Source organism: Somniosus microcephalus, chromosome 17 (genome assembly GCF_052327205.1).
Source record: "Somniosus microcephalus isolate GS21.2 chromosome 17, FLI_Smic_1.0, whole genome shotgun sequence".
In the NCBI taxonomy this organism is placed as follows: domain Eukaryota; kingdom Metazoa; phylum Chordata; class Chondrichthyes; order Squaliformes; family Somniosidae; genus Somniosus; species Somniosus microcephalus.
Genome location: NC_141003.1, coordinates 40999081 through 41020393, shown reverse-complemented (window position 1 = coordinate 41020393; position 21313 = coordinate 40999081). Strand labels below are relative to the sequence as shown.

The 21313-nt window shown below is 44.9% G+C and overlaps 1 protein-coding gene across 6 annotated transcripts in view; it reads left to right on the top strand.

Annotated features, from left to right (window-relative positions):
* ferry3 (FERRY endosomal RAB5 effector complex subunit 3) overlaps nt 1-21313 on the top strand; it is a 117620-nt gene that overhangs the window by 70463 nt on the left and 25844 nt on the right. For all 6 annotated transcript variants that reach the window (XM_086010243.1, XM_086010239.1, XM_086010245.1 and 3 more), the window contains one exon: nt 3365-3432. In XM_086010243.1, the coding sequence (XP_085866369.1) occupies nt 3365-3432 (68 nt within the window). The remainder of the gene's footprint in view (nt 1-3364; nt 3433-21313) is intronic.

Below are 21313 nucleotides of genomic sequence, written 5' to 3'. Positions count from 1 at the left end.
GGAGGCGTGAAGCAGGCGGATGGCGGCTCCAGGGGCGCTATTTAAAAGGATCAGTTGCAGCTGTCAGGTTAGTGCTGTTTCACTGCTTCCTTGTCAGTTTGCGATTGTGCAGGAGTTTAATTCAGTCATTTAAAGGTTCTTTATTATCAGGAGTGTCGTGGCTACTAAAAATGTTACATTTATTCTGACAACATTTCAAAGTGCTACACATCGTTGCATTAATGGGGGCTGTACGGCAGTTGACCTCACCCTCCAGGATCTACTGCGGAGGGAGCGAGAAAGATTGCAAGATGTGGCCAGAGGGAGGAGAAGGGCCATCAGGGCTCTCAACAGGAGGCCTTACCCTCTGAGGGTATTCCGAGAGCACTTCTCCTACCTCCAATTAAGCAAGGAGCAGTGTATTAGAAGGCTCCGCTTCAGTAAGGATGTGGGCACCGAACTCTGCCACCTCCTGCAACCAGACCTCAAGCCTCAGATCAGGTCGGCCACGGCTCTCTCAGTGGCTGTCAAGGTCATCGTCGCCCTTAATTTCTTCGCCAGCAGTTCCGTCCAGTCTGCAACAGGAAATATAGTGAACATCTCGCAGTTCGCCGTCCATCACTGCATCCAGGAGGTCACCGAGGCTCTCTACAGTAGGAGAAGGGACTACATTTCCTTCCCCATCACCAGAGAGAAGCAGGATGAAACATGCATGTGGCTTTGCCAGGATAGCAGGCTTCCCCATGGTGCATGGCGCCATTGACTGCACCCACATAGCTTTGCGGGCACCGCATAACAATCCTGAGGGCTTCCGTAATCGCAAAGGCTACCACTCACTTAATGTGCATTTGGTGTGTGACCACAGACAGCGAATCCTCAGTGTGAAAGCCCGCTATCCTGGCAGCAGCCATGATGCCTTATTCCTCTGCTAGACCGGTGTGCCAGCACTCTTCCAGCCGCCACATCAAGCTCGCGGCTGGCGGCTATCCATTCTCCACTTGGCTCAAGACTCCCCTCAGCAACCCGAGCACTCTTGCTCAGCACTCATATAATGAGAGCCATGCTGCCACCAGTAACATCAGTAAGCAGAACCATCGGGGTGCTCAACAACGGTTTCGCTGCCTTGACCGCTCGTGGTCTGCTGCATGCTCCGCAACTTGGCCATCATGAGGGCCCAGCCCTTGTCACCAGGAATTGCGGGACCACCTCAAGAGGATGAAGAGGAGGAGGGGGACGAGGAAGAGGAGAAACAGGAGCAAGGGAGGAGGCAGCCACTCAATCAGCCTTCTGGAAGGACGGTCAGTGACCGCCTCATCAGACTGCGTTTCCAATAAATTAAACCCCAGATCCCCGTTGCTCACCACATCCCCATCATTCCATCCCCGTCTCAGGCTATATCACAGCTCAAAGCTGAAATGAGAGACGCCACAAAATCATCCAAAGCCATTTAATAAATTTATCAATAATCAGTGAACACATATTTACAACAACAATATTAGCTTCCATCTGTGCTGCAGTGGAAGCTGCGACATTGCCCATCACACGCGGCATGAGGTCTGGGTCGCCACAGTCTCTCTGGGAGTCCACCATCCTTTGCAGACTGCAAATAATGGGCTCCATAGTGTGCACAGAGCTCTGTGCAATGTTGGAGGCAGACTCCTCCACGCTCCTTACCATTGCCGAGAGGCTCTTGGGCACCCTTGCCACTTGCACCGATCATCTCCATGTGCATGCCCATCACCCTTCTTCTAAAGGCCTTCCCATAGAGGTCCTCATCAGAGTCCTGTGCAACAGAACTCGCCCTCCGGAGAGCTGACTCCCGAACGTGTAGTGCCAGTATCTGAGCTGATGCCTGTGAGTGAGACATGCAGTGACGCGGTTTGTTCTTTATCGTCCTCTTCTTCCGCCTCGCTCTCTCTGGTACCTTCAGAGACAGGCTGCTCAGCTGCTTGCTCATTATCTGAAAGAGTCGGGTTAAGGTGAGGGGAGGGAGAAAGGCATGTATACAGCATGATTAGCTGGAAAGTGGGAAAGGCTTGTGTGGTGAGGGGGAAGTGGGATGTGAGAAGAAAGAGTAGGGATGAACATACCGTTGTTGTCCCCAAGGGGGTCAACATTGCCAGTGGCCACGGTGCCCACCACCTGGTGCCCAATTATTTGCAGTACTCTTTCCTCCAGCTCAGAAAGTGGTTAGGTGTCAGGTTGTCCCCCGCCTGTGTGCTCCAGCTCCCTCCTGTTGTGAGCGACCTTGGCCTGCAAGAGAGAGAAAAGTGCGAGTGAGTGTGGAGCAATGTATTTGGGAGATGTGCCTGCCATAGTTGAATAGCTGTCATTGTGTGCAAGATGTGGGTGAGTGTTGGTAGGTGGAGATTGTTGGTAGGTGAGTGCTGGGGGTGTGGTGCTTTGGGCAGTGTGTGCAGACTGAGGTTCAGATGGTGGTATGTAGCATTTGTTGAAGCATTGACTCACCCCGACCACCCGAGTGAGGTCGTTAAATTTCTTCCTGCACTGTGCGCGAGTCTTGGGGACCACAGTGCTGGCCGCTACCTGCTGGGCTACCTCCCTACACATGGCGCGGAAGACTTGCGGCGAGGGCCTCCTGCCACTTGCCGGGTACAGCACCCCCCTCCGTCTCTCCACAGCAAAGACCAACACCTCCAATGCTTGGTTGCAGATTCTGCGGGCTCTCTCCCTGGGCCATTGATCTGCCATAATGACACCTCCTTCAGTGGTCCGGTTCCTTCTCCTTGGCCTTCTGATGCTTGCCAAGACAGCTGTAGAACCAGCAATGCTGAGAATGAGGTTCTGTGGCATGATTGAACCTCCCCTTTAAGAACTGGAAAGAGCCTGTGGTGATGATGACTAGCGATTAGACTGCACCTGAAATTGCTTTAGCGCTTTGAGTCTAACGCCACTGAGCTAAGTCATTAGCGCTTGATTTAGTGCTCCTATCGTTTCCTTGAGCGATGACACTGAATTTTGCATGCAGCAAGATCCATTAGCCCCTGGTGCGAAATCTCAAACTTTTCAGAAGTTAGCACCTATTCCTGGGCGATAATGAATTTCACCCTCAAAGTCTTAGGAAAAGACTCGGGAGCAAATACAGAAAGCCTAATGAACCATGAAATGTCCATCTGGCCAAGCAGTTTGGCCTCAATGTTGGAAACTTTCTAACCAGCAATTTTGGATTAAAATATTTGGCCAGTAATTATACAATTTTTAGCAACATAATCAAAAATTGCTGGAAATACACAGCGTCTATAAAGAGGTTAACATTTCGAGTGTAGACCCATCTTTAGAATTGATAGCTAGAAGAGGGAAAAAATACAAACTGAGTGAAATGCTGATTTTCTATTTAACTGTGTGCGCCTTATTTTTCCTTCAGGTTTTATGATGGAAATGGCATCCTGGGATGGAGGAACTTCTCGCACAGTGCAGTTCCTTGTGCCGCAGGTAGAGCACAAACAATGTTTCTAAATAAGCATTTCCTTTTTTTTATACCCGTATTAATTTACCCCTACTCAGTTTGCCAGTTGCATTCATATATTTGATAGGGTAAAAGAGCATTTTAGTACCAATATTAACAGACTGCAACAACAATGCTGGAAATCTGAAATAAAAATGGAAAATGCTAGAAACACTCAGGTAAGTCAGCATCTATGGAGAGAACTTTGACTTGAAGTATTCCGCAGCTTTGAACCTGTCTCGGATTCTGCTTTAGAGTTGGGATGGATAGCCACATATTGAAAGTACCTAACATTGATACTCCTTTCAAAAATTATGCACAATTTCAGAATTGACTTGGGAAACAATGTTCTCTGGGCTTTCTGAAAATGTTGGGGCTGAATTCTCCTGTGTACAGGCACAGTGGCTCCTGTGGCAGTAACTATATCCTCATCACATAGTTACCATCAAATTAGAAGATCCAGGACCAAATTCGGATGGGTCTATGGCAAAAACAAGTGGCTGCAGAGAGTGGGTTCGATTCTACAGCAACTTGTCATTAACCTGGATGAGAATTTACCTCTTGCCTCTTTGCCAAAGCCCCTCCCTCGCATGAGGACTTGGATTAAGCAGTTTGTGATAAGTAAACTCGATATGCAGTACTGGATTTGGACATCAAGAAGAGCAAAGGTGGCTAGCATGACACAAACGGCACTATGTAGTTCCTTCCCCCATGCTGAAAGTAGATGCCTGTCAAATGGCTGATGAACAAACTAAGACTTGGGATGACAGTGGCACAAAAGTGTTACTTAGAGGCTGGATATGAGAGTACGAGCTCATATATCTATGGCTCAGCGCCTGCTGTGATTGGGTTGCAGTGAGGCAAGCAGCAACCTGTATCTCCAGCAGTCGAACTGAGGTTTAATGGTAGGGGTCTATGTTCACTGTGTGCATTATCAAAATGATAGCGACAATGCACTCACACATCTTATAGTGAGATATGCTGCTTATCATGCCACTCAAAGGCTCCTTCGCTCATGAGGAGCTCCTGGTACCGGCTGTCCACATGACAAGGGCTCAAACCTGCTCTTGTCAGTTTTCTGACAATCAAGTAGTGACTATCAACCTTGGGCCAAAGTGTCTTCAGGATGTCCCATCTGACAATGGAAGCTGAGAACCAAGTCTGTGACAGGCTTGGTAATTTGATAACTGAACCAGCGCACTGTCAATACCTGAACAGTCAGCCTGAGATATTGGCCCAGATTTTGCTGTGAAAATAATAGTGAGGCCAGCAGAACTCACCGTTATTTATGCACAAATTGGACAGCAACTTCCGGCGAGTGGAGATGCGCAGTTATAGACGGAAGTCCGGAATTTGCTGTCTGAGATGCGCCGCTGCTCCGTAAACTGCACGAAACGGCATCTCGCTGTTTGGCTCCATGCCGTGAAATTCCTCTACTGATGTCGTAGATATGGACCAAACACACCACAAAAAGTTAAGGCTTGTCCATTCCAGTCTAACTACCTTTTTAACGACGTGGTAAGCCTTAATTATTGTCAAGCAATCTCTCTGGCACTGAAAAATAACTTTTACAAGTGTGGAGTCTCATTCCTTCAGCTTTTAATTATTGTTGGGAGTTTTTTTTTAAAGATTTTAGTAAAATTGGGGAGAAACATGAGCTGTTCCAGTGTGCCAAGTAAAGTGCATTTATAAGGGTAGACTTTAACTATTGGGCAGCCGACCAGCAGAGCACGCCAGCTGGCTGCACGATAGTGCTGGCGAGAGGCCCAGTTTCACTGCCAAACGGCAGGGCCCCGATGCAGTTCACGGGCTCCAACCCAGAGGTCAACCTGGCCGGAAAAGGGTAGGTCGGGCATTGGGGTGGTGAATGTTGCGATCGCAGAGGGGGGATCCCAAGGCAGCAGCAACCCACATTATATCTTCATCACCTCTGTTCCTCCTGGCCCCATAAAAATAATTATGAATCTTGCCTTATCGGGTCTGTTCTGATCAGGTTTTACTGAGCAGAGCGTTCAAGGTGGAAGCTCCATCTAGTAGGCAGTTAAAATGGCTTCGGGGCTCTATGTACGTCGTAGGTCTCTGATTTGCATAAATTAATGAGGCTCCCATCTGATTCAGGTAAGCATCTTGGCCACCCAGTGGGAAGGCCCCAGGTATTTATGGTATCAGTGTGGGATCGGGGTGGTAAGTCTACTATCTCCATTTTAACTCCACTACTGCCCCATTTTCCCTAGATGGTAGGAGTTAAAATCCAGCCCATATACCCAGAATTTCCTTGGCGCAGTTTCCACTGCACTTCTGGTGAAGTTACTGCGAGAGCTGGTCCGAGGAAATTTCCGGCCATTGTTTTTTAACTGGTTTTAATATTTAGACATCAGAAAATTTAAACTGTTTCAGGATACCTTGTATAACATTTTGTTTTCTCACTGGAAGGTGTTAGTTCACTAAACAAATAAAACTGGTTGACTTCCTTTTCTTAACAGCTAAACACAACTTGCTTACTGCATTGTAACCAATACTGGAACAATCGAGAATAAATACCAAATAAATGAGCCATTAAACATTGTCAGAAACTTAAGCACTTAGTCAGTTCCTCTTGGCTACTAGTAAATGTACATAGCTGAAAATCCGCACAATTATTGCCAAAGCAATATTGCATGAGTTTAGAAGAGTAGTAAATCCACTAGCAGTTCGTTTACCCATTCAGTCATGTACAAGTTGCGGTTGTGGAAATTAATGACCCAAAAATGAGCCCCACACTCTTAAAAACTGGTCTAGAATTACTTTCAATTACACTAAGTAACGGAAAGTCTATGGTAAGCAACAAGTCCGGAAGCCGTGTGGGAGAGGAAAACATAAATCTAATTTTGGAAACTTCATTCATGAGCAAATTCATTGATTGCATGTTTGAATCTTAGACCATTTTTTAAAGTTTTTAGCTCAGGCACCAAAACTGTGAAATAAAATATGATGGTATTTGAAGGTCATGTACATTTCTATTACTCTGATATTAACCCTGTACTATTCACATACCCAATCCAAAAGTATGATGAACTGCCTCAATCTGTAGATGGTTAAAACAAGGCCGTCTGTGGATTCATCCGGCACATATATAATATCCAAGCCCTGGAATACTCAGAATGTTCCCCAGAAGAGCAGAGCCAATACAATAGATGTCAACAGCAGCACCCCACCCAAAATTTGGCTCATGCTGGTATCTGACCATTAATCAATATGCCAATACTATGGATTAGTTCAGTACATCTACTGATGTGTCATGGGTACGCATGGTCTTCTGCAACTTGCTTGGTTACCTTAAGAGGTTGGGAAGGAGGATTTCCCAGAGTTTTTCCTGAAACTGGCTTCAGTTTTTTTTTTGAGCTTTCCCCCAGGACTTCACATTACCAGTGGTTGGGGCAGGTGATGCATTAGGTTGCACAATCTAGGGTGAACATTGATGAGTCTGACGGTCTTTTCTGGCCTTTTCCGCCTTTTATTTCCCATGTTCATAATTTAGGGAAGTCCCTTCCCATACGCACTTGACTAACCCACTGAACCTCTGGAATCGTGATGCTTAATCACAAACTGCCCCTATTATATGTACAGGTATATCAGCAAACCCAAGATACCAATATGTTCACCTGCCAGCATGATGCAACTTCACAAATTAAAGCTCTATATAATATTTAAAAAGAAAAAAACTCTACACTACTAAACGAAATACTTTTTTTTAACCTTTTGCTTATAATGCAACCTGACACTACAGTGCAGTACTGAGGGAGTGCACATTGTCAGAGGTGCCATCAGTTGGATAAGACATTAAGCCAATGTCTGTTCTGCTTGTTCTGATGATTCAAGTGGGCGTAAAAGATCCCATGGCACTATTTGAAGAATAGGGAGTTCTCCTGGTGTCTTGGCCAACATTCCTCCCTCAACCAGTACCACCAAAAACAAAAGATTGATCATTCATCTCATTCCTGTTTGAGCTCTTGCTCTGCACAAAATGGCTTTGCATTTGCCTACATAACATTCACTGTACTTCAAAATAATTCATTGTATATGAAGCCTTTTGAGATATTTCTGAGGTGATAAGATGCCACAATAATGTAAGTCTTTTTGTTTTCTTGCCATCTCTTCCTTCCCCCTTATTTCTCCCATTCATTTCTTTTTCTAATTTTATGGATGTTTTTAAACTTGGCCTCTTCTGACTTAATTTATTCCATTCTAACTTCCTTAACACATTTTTGTACTACCTGAAGAAAAGCATAAATATATTTCTTACTGCTTTCTTTGCTTCTGGATCTCACCATTCTGGAGATGTGACCTGCATTTTTCAAGATTGGATTTTGGCTGAAAATAGGCTTCAAAGGCTATGAAGATTATTGTGGTTGTCTTGCTGCTGACACTGTTTGAAGTACTGTCACTCATTATCTTGCTGAGTGCCCCTGCCCTGATTTAGATCATTTACAGCCGAACGCCAAGGGTTTAAAAAGCATGCTAAAGGCCCTGTCAGCAGCCGAGGCAGAAATAGCCAATTAAATAAATAGAGAGGGGATCTCATTGAAACTTATAAAATTCTGGCAGGACTGGACAGACTAGATGCAGGGAGGATGTTCCCGATGGTCGGGGAATCCAGAACCAGGGGTCACAGTCTAAGGATAAGGGGTAGGCCTTTTAGGACAGAAATGAGGAGGAATTTCTTCACCCAGAGAGTGGTGAACCTGTGGAATTTTCTACCACAGAAGGCAGTAGAGGCCAATTCATTAAATATATTCAAGAAGGAGTCGGATATATTTCTTAAGGCTAAAGGGATCAAGGGGTATGGGGAGAAGGCAGGGACAGGGTACTGAACTTGGATGATCAGCCATGATCGCATTGAATGGCGGAGCAGGCTCGAGGGGCCGAATGGCCTATTCCTGCTCCTATCTTCTATGTTTCTATGAGCCTCAAAAAAAATAAGAGTGGGTGATCTGCAGAAAATACGTTGATCAGTGGTCTGTTAATAAGATTTGCTTTCAATCTGGAAGAGCATGACCAAAATGAAGTATTTTTGTCTATAACCTTTCTTTCTATCACCGTACGTATAGGAATAAAAGTCAGGTACTGTCACAGAAAATGGTCTAACTTGTTTGTTCTTATTTTGATTGTGTATCAATCAGAATAGAGATTGTGTCTGGCCAGGTCTCCAAGGGAATGGTCAACCCATTAAATTGAAATATAAGCATCTTGTGGTTTTTATTTGTATATATGTTTGATTGTCTGGTCTCTCGAAGTTTGAGACTCATTTTAAATTTCTTGGTTTGACTTGTTAAAATTGAAACCATCAGAGAGAGATTCCATGGATGGCCGACCCCCCCACATAAAGGTTAATTCTTGGTCCATTTTATATTGCAGTTTAGCATAACCGATGCAACTGTTAGTTATTTTTCTATTTTCAAGAGGGGATAATTAAGGCTGTAACTACTGTAAATCTGCCGTTTGTCTTTGCCATATGTTTACTGTTTAATAAAGCCATCAGTTTATAGCCTAAGCCACAATCTAGGGAAGTATTTTTCTACTGCATTGCGAAGTTAGGGATGATCATGTGTTTGACCCCTGGCTCGTTACAAATTCCTGGGCAGTTAAAGGTTCATGCTGGGTCATTGGGAATAAGGTCCGCCTGTAGGAGTGATGTGATTTGTTGAACGCTAAAAAAAATCTTGTTAAAACCTAAAAACATAATGAGCAGCACCTGGAGAAGGTCACAATCCCGAAAACTATTGACCGTGCATTGCAGAAGATAATACAACTGTTCCCAGTTAAAGGGATAGGGAGTGTTTAAGGTTAACTATTTAGAATAGACAGCTCCACTGATTCTCCAGACTGTGGTACATAGCTGCATTTAAAGTGAGATGCATTTATTTGGAAATTGTCTCCAAATTGCCCACAGCTTCAAACATTTTGAGTAAATGAAGATTCCATGTACAAAAAAGTTCATAATCCTGGTGAAAAATCTACTTTCCTTGATCCTGCCACAATTTCTTAATCATTTTGTTTTATAATAAATGCAGAATTGTGTTAGTTTACATTGTTTAGTTCACAGTTTCTTGCAGCATATCAAGTGATCAGCTGAGAGTCCCGGGTCTACTGAAACCCTGGTCTCAAGCACACTGGCTGCCTCCACAAGAGGGCACAATTGGGGCAGCAGGCATTAGGTAGGGTGTCTGCGGAGCTGCTGTATCCTGTCTCTTAGTCAATGGCTGAGAGATTTTTGCCCCGAGAGGTGCATGGCTTAGCGGACCTAGGAGAATAAAAAAAAAGGTTAAGCCAGGGTAATGTACCCTCCCAAAGAAAATTGCGGTGGTAAAATTAAACTGATTTAATCTTCTTCGTTTTTAGTAGTAGATTCTAAAATCATCTGTGTGGGCTTCTTCCACCATTCTTTCCACTGCAATTATGATTTGCATTTGCTTAGTAACAGTGCTGTCACCCAACTAGTATTCATGTATAATTATAGTGGAAAATTCAAGCTAGCAGGAAATAGATTACACTCTGTGACTATTAACTTATAAGCACTTAGCACATTAGTAAGAGATTCCTTTATCAGCTCATTTAAACAGATTAACACCATTGTTTGAATAGCAGACCAAGGAATTTCATGCCAGCTAATATTGGCACAGCATAATTTCGAGGTCTGTGTTTTGCTGCTGTTTAAATCAGCACAATTGCTAACATCAGCAGGAATGTGCTGAAATAATCGGTACCTGGAACAGTGGAGGAGTTCAGTGTAGGACTATAATCATAATCAACTTTATTGTCATTGTTAGTGCACAAGTGCAGTACAACGAAATGTAGGCTTGCGGCTCCCGAGAGTGTACATTTAGATTAAGACATTTAAACATTCAACATTCATTAGGCTTGTAATACATTAACATAAACATAACCATAATAAAGTGCATTGGCAGATGTGCAGGCTTTAGAGTTTATTTGTGGAGTTCAGTAGGATGACAGCCCTGGGAAAGAAGCTGTTCCTAAATCTGGTCGTTCGGGTGCGAATGCATCTGTAGCGTCTCCCAGATGGCAGGAGGGCGAACAGACTGTGGCTGGGGTGGGTAGGGTCTTTGATGATGGTCCGTGACCTCCGTAAACAGCGTTTCTGGTATATGTGCTCTATGGTCGGTAGCCGGTAGCTAGTAATACTGACACCCAAAGCTTTCTCGTGTGTATCAAACAAAGTAACAGGCGGTCAAAGATTGCCATGTTCACATATTTTCCCCTTTCATAGAATCATAGAATGGTACAGTGCAGAAGAAGGCCATTCAACTGATCGAGTCTGCACTGGCTCTTTTGAAGTGCAATCCAGTGTAGTCCCACTCTTGCCCCATATCCCTGCAATTCTTTTTCCTTCAAGTATTTATCCAGTTCACTTTTGAAAGCTATTTTGAATCTGTATCCACCACCCTATCAGGCAGTGCATTCCAAATCCTAACCACTCGCTGTGTAAAAAAGTTTTTCCTCCTGTCACCTCTGGTTCTTTTGCCAATCACCTTAAATCTGTGCCCATTGCTTATCGAATCTTCAGTGATTGGAAACAGTTTCTCTTTATTTATTCTATCTAAACCCTTCATAATTTTAAATACCTCCATCAAATCTCCTCTTAGCCTTCTTTGCTCTAAGGAGAACAACCCCAGCTTCTCCAGTCTATCCACGTAACTGTAAACCTTCATCCCTGGAACCATTCTAGTAAATCTCTTCTGTACCCTCTCCAAAGCCTTCACGTCCTTCCTAAAGTGTGATGCCTAGAATTGAACACAATATTCCAGCTAGGTTTAGCATAACTTCCTGGCTTTTGTACTCTCTGCCCCTATTTACAAAGCCCAGAATCCCATATGCTTTATTAACTGCTTTGTTAACCTGTCCTGCCACCTTAACGATTTGTGCACAAACACCCCCAGGTCTCTCTCTTTTTGCACCCCCGTTAAAATTGTACCATTTTGCATGTATTGTCTCACATTTTGGTAGGAAAAATGAATCACCTCACAATTTTCTGCGTTGAATTTAATCTGCCATGTGTCCACCCATTCCACCGTCCTGTCTGTGTCCTCTTGAAGTCTATTACTATCTTCCTTACTGTTTACTACACTTCCAAGTTTCGTGTTGTCTGCAAATTTTGAAATTATGCCCTGTACCCCCAAGTCCAAGTCATTAATGTATATCAAAAACAGCAGTGGTCCTAGAACTGAACCTTGGGGAACACTGCAGTATACCTCCCTCCAGTCCAAAAAACAACCATTCACCACAACTCTCTTTTCTATCCCTTAGCCAATTCTGTATCCATGCTGCTACTGCCACTTTTATCCCATGGGCTTCAATTTTGTAAACAAGCCTAATATGTGGTACTTTCTCAAACGTCTTTTGAAAGTCCATATACACAACATCGACTGCACTGCCCTCATCCACCCTCTCTGTTACCTCATCAAAAAACTCAATCAAGTTAGTCAAAAACTCCTTTATTAGTCCATACTTGTCCAAGTGGCTGTTAATTTTCTCCCGGATTATTGTTTTTAAATGTTTCCCCACCACCAACGTTAAATTGACTGGCCTGTAATTGCCAGGTTTATCCTTCTCCCCTTCTTTGAACAAGGGTGTAACATTTGCAATCCTCCAGTCCTTTGGCACCACCCCTTTATCTAAGGAGGATTGGAAGATTGTGGCCAGCACCTCCACAATTTCTACCCTTACTTCCCTCAGCAACCTAGGATGCATCCCATCCTGACCGGGTGATTTATCCACTTTAAGTACCGTCAGCCTTTCTAGTACCTCCTTTATCTATTTTTATCTCATCCAGTATCCCAGCAACCTCCTCGTTTACCATAGCTTTGGCAAAGTCCTCTTCCTCGGTAAACACTGATGCAAAGTATTCATTTAGTACCTCAGCCATGCCCTCTGTCTCCACCAATAGATCTCCATTTTGTTCCCTAATTAGCTCCACCGCTCCTCTGACAACCATTTTACTCTAGTATGCCTATAAAAGACCTTTGGATTCCCTTTTATGTTGGCTGCTATTCTATTCTCATACTCTGTCTTTGCCCCTCTTATTTCCTTTTTCACGTCTCTTTTTATATTTGGCCTGACTCTCCCTTGTATTATCAAGCTGACATCTGTCATATGCCCCCTTTTTCTGCTTCATCCTACTCTCTAACTCCTTCTTCACTCGGGAAGCTCTGGCTTTGGATGCCCTCCCTTTCCTCCTTGTAGGAATGTACTTAGACTGTACCCAAACCATCTCTTTAAGGGCCACCCGTTGCTCCATTACATTGCTGCCTCCAGTCTTTGATTCCAATTTACCCAGGCCAGATCCCTCCCCCAGTTAAGTATTTTTATTCTAGATTGTTCCTTGTCCATCTCCACAACAAATCTAGACCTTACGATACTATGATCACTATTCCTGAGATGTTCCCAACTGTGACATTCTCCACTTGACCCACTTCATTCCCCAGGACTAGATCCAGCAATGCCTCCTTCCTCGTTGGGCAGGAAACATACTGATCAAGAAAATTCTCCTGAGCACACTTCAGAAATTCCTCCTTTTCTCTGCCCTTAACACAATCACTGTGTCATTCTGTATTGGAGTAAAGTCTCCCATTATCACTATATATTTCTTGCACCTCTCAGTAATTTCTTTGCAAATCTGCTCCTCTATCTCCTTCCCACTATTTGGCGGCCTATAAAATACACCAAGTACCGTAATAGCTCCTTTTATTGGGAGGAATTTTAACCCCAAAAAACGGGTGGGCTGGGGTTGGGTGGGACGTTAAAGAGGTAAAAAACTGAATCCCAAGCCCAACCCACCTCACCCACTTCCGGTTTTAACAGAGGCGGAAACCAGGGGCAGGCAGCCAACCCGCTCCCAGGAGGTGGGTCGTCCATTTAAATATTATGAGGCTGGGGTGCCTCATGGTGATCCACCATTTCAAATTTAACTCTGGCTGGCCGGATTTCCCAGGCTTTGGGGAACCCACCAGCTAAAGGGAGGCAAGGACTGCTAGATTCAGGAGGTAAGTGCCTTTACACCTACCTGCTGGATCCAGCGTCCCTGCCTCACTCACCCCCCCCCCCACCCCTCTCCTGCAATCAGACACCCCCAACCCTTCCAATCTCCCCCTCCTCTCTTTCCCCCCCCCCCCCCCCCCCCCGAGGCCTCCGGTTCCCCCCTCCGGCCTTTGACCTCCCCCATCTGGCCCTCGATCACCTTCCCAGCACCCCCCTCTGGCCCAGATCGTCCACCGGCCCCTAAGATTCACCCTCCACACCACACACACACCCACCCCCTGCCGATGCTCCTCCGGCCCCGATCGTCCTCCCACCCCCGTTGCTCCTCCGGCCCCGAAACTCCTCCAGCCCTCAACCACACCCCACCACTGATCCCTCCCTCCTCTCTGTGGCCTAGTCCCGCAGGCCTACCCGCCTGCAGCCAGCCAGCCTCTCCATCTACGGGCGGGAGATGCTAATCAGGCCCTGCCATTAAATTTAGCAGGGTCTGCAGGAAACCCATTCTCCTGAGTTTCCCGACCGCTTTCTAGAACCCCTGCTCCCGACCCGCCTCCAGATTAAAATTCCAGCCGTTGTTTCTCAACTTCAACCAAATAGATTCTGTCTTTGATCCCTCAAGAAAATTCTCTTTCTCGCACTAATATTTTCCTTAATCAAAACTGCTACCTTTTTTCCTTCCCTATCTTTCCTGAATACCTTGTACCCAGGAATATTAATCATCCAATCCTTCCCTTTCTTGAGCCAGGTCTCAGTTATCACCACTACATCATATTCCCACGTGGCTATTTGTGCCTGCAGCTCACCAACCTTATTGACAACACTGTGCATTTATACACATGCACTCCAAACCTAACTTAGATCTCTGTATTTTCTATGATCCCACATAATTCTGTATTATTTCTAACTCTAACTGTCTCTCCCCATCCTCTGTGCACCTTGTTTCTACTTTTTAATACTACATCTTTGTGCCCAACCACCTGGCGAATCAGTTTAAACCGACCCCCACCAGTTAACCTACCTGCAAGGTTATTGCTCCCAGCTCTCTTCAGTTGCAACCAGTCCAACTTGAACAGGCCCCTCCTGCTACAGAATTGGTCCCAATGTCCCAAGAATCTGAAGCCCTCCCTCCTGCACCATGTCTCTAGCCTAGCGTTAACCTGCTATATCCTCCTATTTCTATTCTCACTTGCGGTGGCACTGGGAGTAATCCAGAGATTATTACCTTTTGAAGTCCTGCTTTTTAATTTCTCCCTAGCTCCTTAAACTCTGACTGCAGGACCTCAACCCTCTTCCTCCCTATGTCGTTGGTTCCACATGGACCATGACTTCTGGTTCTTCCCCTTTCCCCTGCAGAATGTTCTGCACCCTCTAAGTGATGTCTCTTACCCTGGCACCAGGGAGGCAACATAGCATACGTGTCTCACGTCGACGGTAGCAGAACTGCCTGTCTGTCCCACTGACTATCGAATCCCCAATTATTACTGCATTCCTACACTTTGCTATACCCCCCTGTGCAGTCCTTTGCTTCATGGTGCCAGGCTGGGGACTATACACCTTCGAGGTGTCATCACCCACACTGGTATTCAATGCTGAATATCGGTTTGAGAGTACCACACTCCCAGAGGATTCCTGCACTGCCTGAGTCTTTCTACCTTTCTGGGTGGCCACCCACTTGCTATTCTGAGCTCTATCTGGCGCGGGGTGACCATCTCCTGGAACCTGCGATTCAGGAAACATTCAGGCACCTGTATGCCCTGCAGTGAATCCAGCTGCCCCTCAAGTTCAGAAAGCCTCAGCATAAGTTCGAGCAGCTGGAGACACTTCCTGCAAACATGGGCCTCCGGGCCACATGAAGCATCCTGAAGTTCCCACATGGTGCAGGAATTGCAGGCTACGGGTCGTAGCTGTCCCTCCATTCTAATTAGAAACATAAAATAAACTCCTTAGAGACAAGGTGATTATTTATTTATATAATTGCTATTAACTAGGTCTAAACTACACTGTTATTTTTCAATTCGCTGCTCAATGCGAACTAACCAGACTAAATTATTTACTTAAGCTTAACAAGAACCACTGAGATACTAAACACAAAGAACATAAATATTAGGGCCTAGAAATTAGAAGCTTTAATGCCAGCCGTTAAGACCGGTTTTGTAGAAAAAATGGTGGCCACCTCGTTTCCGCCCACTTCCGGCGAGGAACGCGGTGGTCGCCATATTGGGCAGGTCGGCAGCGCTGCCTGCTCTCGCCGCAAGTATTTTAATTATAAGGGCGTGACGTCAATCGGTGTGCAACGCCAAATTGATGCATGCTCATAGATTTTTTGGACCTCACCACTCCTCTTACCGCTCTCTTCAAAGCATGCCATTGACAGCGCTTAGAGCCAGCAGAAAGCAGCGGTGAGCTATAAACCGTACAGTGAAGAGCTGCTGAGATAACTGGTAACTATGGAGAGCTCAGACTAATTGTCCAGTGAGATGCATCAAATTTCCCCCCTGGTCAGTCAAACATTACAGGTGATAAATACTTTTAAAATAAACTATACTGTACTACAGTTGTAATAATCTCAGGAAAAAATCAAAGCTGCTTTTCCTTAAAGATTATGCATAGGAACTGATAAAATAATATGCAAAGTTTTGAAGTCTGTTTTTGAAATGCCATGAATTAAGGAAGATTTAACACCATATTCTCACCAAAAATTCTTCAAATGTTTGTTGTTAAAAATGTAATTGAACATTCTCCTGCACAATTTACACCAGTAAACTGGTGACCAAGAGGTTCATGTTTCCCTTTTTAAAATTTATTTCAATTAATTTCTCATACAACGGTTTAACGACATCTGTGCCACAGTCTTTATGTAGTGTTTCCAGTCACAATCCCTCCAGATCTGAGCCTGTGCTTTAAGACCCACTCACCGGGGAGTGAATCCCCTGTGTGATATGCAGGCTAGTGCACTGTCACTGCTCGCTGCAAGATGATACATCCCCCCTTCCCCTCCAGCACCATGGTGGAGCACAAACCTCCACACAGCAAACATCTGGGTGAAAGATCTGTGGACCTATGGCAATCAGCGAAGGTGGGAGTACCAGGCAGTCTGGTACCCATTTGTGGACCCCACACAAGACCCGGACAAATGTCCGAGAAAGTAAGCGGGGTGCCGTGGACAAACAAATGCCTCGTGATGTGCCACAACGGATAATGCTCCAACCCTACAAGGGCCATCAGCAGACTTGAAACCTCCTGACCCAGCAAAACTCTGGAGCCATCACCAAATTATCCCAAACAGCACATTGCCCGAGAACACCGCACCGATCCTTTAGACACGACTTTTGGCCTCCTGCTGATGTTACAGCCGGAAAGATTGCGTTGCACAAGAGATTCTGCACTGTGCTCTTTTAAATCAGCAGGCAGCACCAAAATACCATTGTTGCCTGTGCTCTTTTTGGGGGCAGCCTTTAACCTTGGCCCACAGTGGCACCGCCCATTTTCAGGCTTAATCGAATTTCTAGGGTAGATATCTAGATACTTAACCTGGATACTTACCTTGGAATACTTGGGTTCTGCAACTCCACTCCTTTTGAGTTGGGCGTGAGAAACCGCCTTCCTCCTCTCATCTGAATTCCTACCATCACCGTTGGACTACTTATCTTGGGATATTTTTTGTAATGGTGTATCTGTTTACATGTTACTTCCTCCATGAAAAGTACCTGTAAGGTATACTGCTGCCAATTCTTTTTGGATAGACATAGGTTTTCTGTCCTTTTGGCAAGAAAAATGTAAGATTGGTTAATTAATAACTTTGTGAACTTGATTCAGCTTACAGGCCATTTTATGTTTTTAATGTACAAAGTTTGTGACCCAGTCTAGAAAAAGTTTCGAGTTACCATTCAACCTTGATGTCTTTAACATCACTTCTTGCATCAATACCTATCAATTGATGACTCAACAGTGTGTCAATTCTGTTTCTATTCTCAGATTTGAAAGAATTAGTGTATTTGGATTTCCAAAAGGCATTCGATAAGGTACCACATAAAAGGTTACTGCATAAGATAAGAGCTCACTGTGTTGGGGGTAATATATTAGCATGGATAGAGGATTGGCTAACTAACAGAAAACAGAGTTGGGATAAATGGGTCATTTTCAGGTTGGCAAACTGTAACTAATGGGGTGCCACAGGGATCAGTGCTGGGGCCTCAACTATTTTCAATCTATATTAATGACTTAATGAAGGGATTGGGTGTACTGTAGCCAAATTTGCTGGCGATACAAAGATAGGTGGGAAAGCAAGTTGTGAGGACACAAAGGGCTGGATTTTTCACAATGGAGACGTGCTGAGGCGGGACTTCTGGTTTCCGGGTTTCAGTCCCGCCCCCAGCAACATCTGACCAACCCACGCTATTTTCCCTTGATTGGCCTTGTTAAGCCCGCCCTGCGGGCTTACCGGCCAATTACGGGAAAGCCGGTGACAGATGACTTCCGCATACGACGCTTCATCTGTCTAAAATTTTTTGACAGCTGAATTGTCAGTGTTTGACAGCTTTGAGAAGCTGTGAAACACTGACGATCTCTGTTCTAAGGTGAGCCCTTGCACACAGGCTCACCAAGACCTCTCTCCTCAGCAGAAAGCAGATGGCTGCTGCATCTGAGAATGCAGCAGCCATTCTGTCATCACTGCCATTGAGATGAGGCACCTTCGGATCCCCAAGGGTTGAAGCCTGCAGGAAGAAGCAAAGGTAAGGAAAGTTTTTCCAACACTTTACACTCACCTCTCCACACCCATTACCTCTACAGCTGACATTTCGACCCCTCTCACCCCCGCAGACCCACTGCTCGCCTCGCCCTGGCGAGGTTCGCAGCCGTCGGGAAGCCCGCAATTACAGGCATAAAATAGGGAAAAGCCTCAAAACTGCCTGTTAACTACCTGTTAACAGCCAGTTAATTGGCTCTAATCCCCTTCCTACCTCGAGGAGACGGGTCCCTGCGCGACTCGGGGACCCGCCTCTGGGAAGATGGCATGGAGGCGGGTTGGGAGCGGGGTCGGTACCCACTCCCAGTTTCTGCCATTTTCCCAGCAGTCCCGCCTCCGTACCTGCCTCGGAAAATTTCCCCCTAAGAGTCTGCAAAGGGATATAAATAGGTTAAGTGAGTGGGCAAAAATTTGGCAGATGGAGTATAATGTGGGAAAATATGAGGTTATCCACTTTGGTAGGAAGAATAGAAAAGCAAAATATTATTTAAATGGAGAGAGACTACAGAATGCCGCGGTACAGAGGGATCTGGGGGTCCTCGTACATGAAACACAAAGGGCAGGATTTTCATTGAGCCGTGGAGGTGGGATTGGAGGCGTGTGGGGGGTTAAAATCTTGAAATTGGGGGGCACGAACCCATCCCGCCCCCAACCCGCCTCCATGCCAGTTTCAAAGGAGGCGGATACCCGACCCGCACTGGGACCTGCCTCCCCGAGGCGGGAAGGGGATTAGTGCCAATTAACTGCCTGTTAACAGCTAGTTAACAGGCAGTTTTTAGCCTAATCCCTATTTTTATTCTTGAAGTGTGGGATTCCCAACGACTCCAAACCACGCCAAGTTAGCGAGGCAGGCCGTCAGGATGAAGGGCTTGGAGGGGTCGAGATGTCCGGTGTTCAGGTGAGTGTAGAGGTAAGTGTGTTTGGTGTGTGTAAAGTGTTTAAAGAAGTTTTACTTACCTTTACAGCCTTCTCACCGGCACAGAAAGCAGAATGGCCACGATCTGTCAAAATCTGCAGCATTCAGCTTTCTGTTCCAGAGAGATCTCTAAATCATCCTGAGAGGAAGGAATTAACTTAGAGTACAGATTATCAGTGTTTGACAGCTTCAAACAGCTGTGAAACGCTGATATTTCATCTGTCAAAAGCTCTTGACAGATGAAATGACAATCTGTGATGTCACCTGTTGCCGGGTGGCCCATAATTGGCCTACTGAGCCCGCTGGGTGGGCTCAACAAGGTCAATCAAGTGAAAATTGCATGGGTTGGCCACAACTCGATGGAGGCGGGACTGCAACCCCGAAAGTTGTAGCCCCGCCTCCTCAATGAAAATCCAGCCCAAAGTTAGCATGCAGGTACAGCAAGTAATTAGGAAGGCAAATGGAATGTTGGTCTTTATTACAAGGGGGATGGAGTATAAAAGTAGGGAAGTCTTGCTACAACTGTTGGTGAGACCACACTTAGAGTACTGCATATAGTTTTGGTCTCCTTATTTAATACTTGCATTGGAGGCAGTTCAGAGAAGGTTACCTAGGTTGATTCCTGGGATGAAGGGGTTTTATGAGGAAAGGTTGAGCAGATTGGGCCTATACTCATTGGAGTTTAGAAGAATGAGAGGTGATCTTATTGAAACATATAAGATTCTGAGGGGGCTTGACAAGGTACATGCGGAGTGGATGTTTCCCCTTGTGGGGGAATCTAGAATTAGGGGGCATACTTTCAGAATTTAAGACGGAGATGAGGAGGAATTTCTTCTCTGAGGGTCGTGAATCTTTTGGAATTCTCTACCCCAGAGAGCTGTGGAGGCTGAGTCATTGAATATATTCAAGGCGGAGATGGACAGATTTTTGAACTACAGGGGAGTTACGGCCAAGATCAGATCAGCCATGATCTTATTGAATGGCGGAGCAGGCTCGAGGGACCGAATGGCTGACTCCTGCTCCTATTTCTTATGTTCTTATGTAATTGTATGTATGTACAGATCTAATTATTGGGGAAAAAAACGTTTTAATTCTCTGTCGCCTCATCCTCCCACTATTACTGGGGGGGCGGGGGCGTCTGTTATGGCATTGTCCAACTACCTGTAAAGGTAAATTTTCCATAGCTTATGAAATTCGATGCAAACTAACATTAAAAAAAATCCCCATTATCAAATAATAGATTCTGTTAAAATTGAGATATTAAACTATTGGCTATGTTTTCATTTGCACATTTCACCTCAATGCCCATTGGACTTTAAATAATAAATATTACACTGGATTTTGTGAGGGAAAAACATTTTTTTTTAATGTATTGCAACGTGCCGCGGCACTGAGCCATCTACATTTATGTATTGATCTTAATTACAGGCATTAATGTTTATCCAGTTTCGGTAGCTTACAAAACAAAAAGAGTTGGAAATGCTCTTAAGACCTGAAACATCGACTGACTGACTTATTTTTTTCCACAGATGCTTCCTGACCTGCTGAGTATTTCCAGCTTTTTCTGTTCTTGTTTTCAGATTTCCAGCACCTGCAATACTTTGCCTTTTGGGTACCTTACAATTCATTTTCAGGATTGCAATAATCAAGGGTTACTGGCAAGGACTTTAGGAGAGCAATAGAACATTTTGAAATTAACTTTTGTTATTTTGTCATTACCAACAGAGAAGATACTGTAATCTGGCATTTAAGAGGTTTGCCACATGTGAGAGTTTATCTCTCTTCCCTCTTCAGACAATTTAATAACGCAATAGATTCCTTAAGATACATATTTAAAAGTTCTCAGTCATGATACTCTAGCTGTGTAACTGTCACAAAGATACAAGCTGGATCAGATACATGCTAAAGGTTCCAGCACCTTTCAGCTGTGTTAGCAGCACGTGTATTTTAGTGAAATGGAACCTTGGAGCCGTGATAAACATAGAGGTACCAGCAGCTTTCAGAGTTTTCTCACTCTACTGTCAGCTGGACATAGCTAACAGAGGCTTGGGAAGGGGTCAGCAGTCTAATGTGTGGGGGGAAGGGAAGAGAGGGAAATGGATCAACTACCAATGTGTTGCAAATGATTGTGTCATCATTTAGAAACAGCCAGATCCCAGCAGAAGGGTAAGAT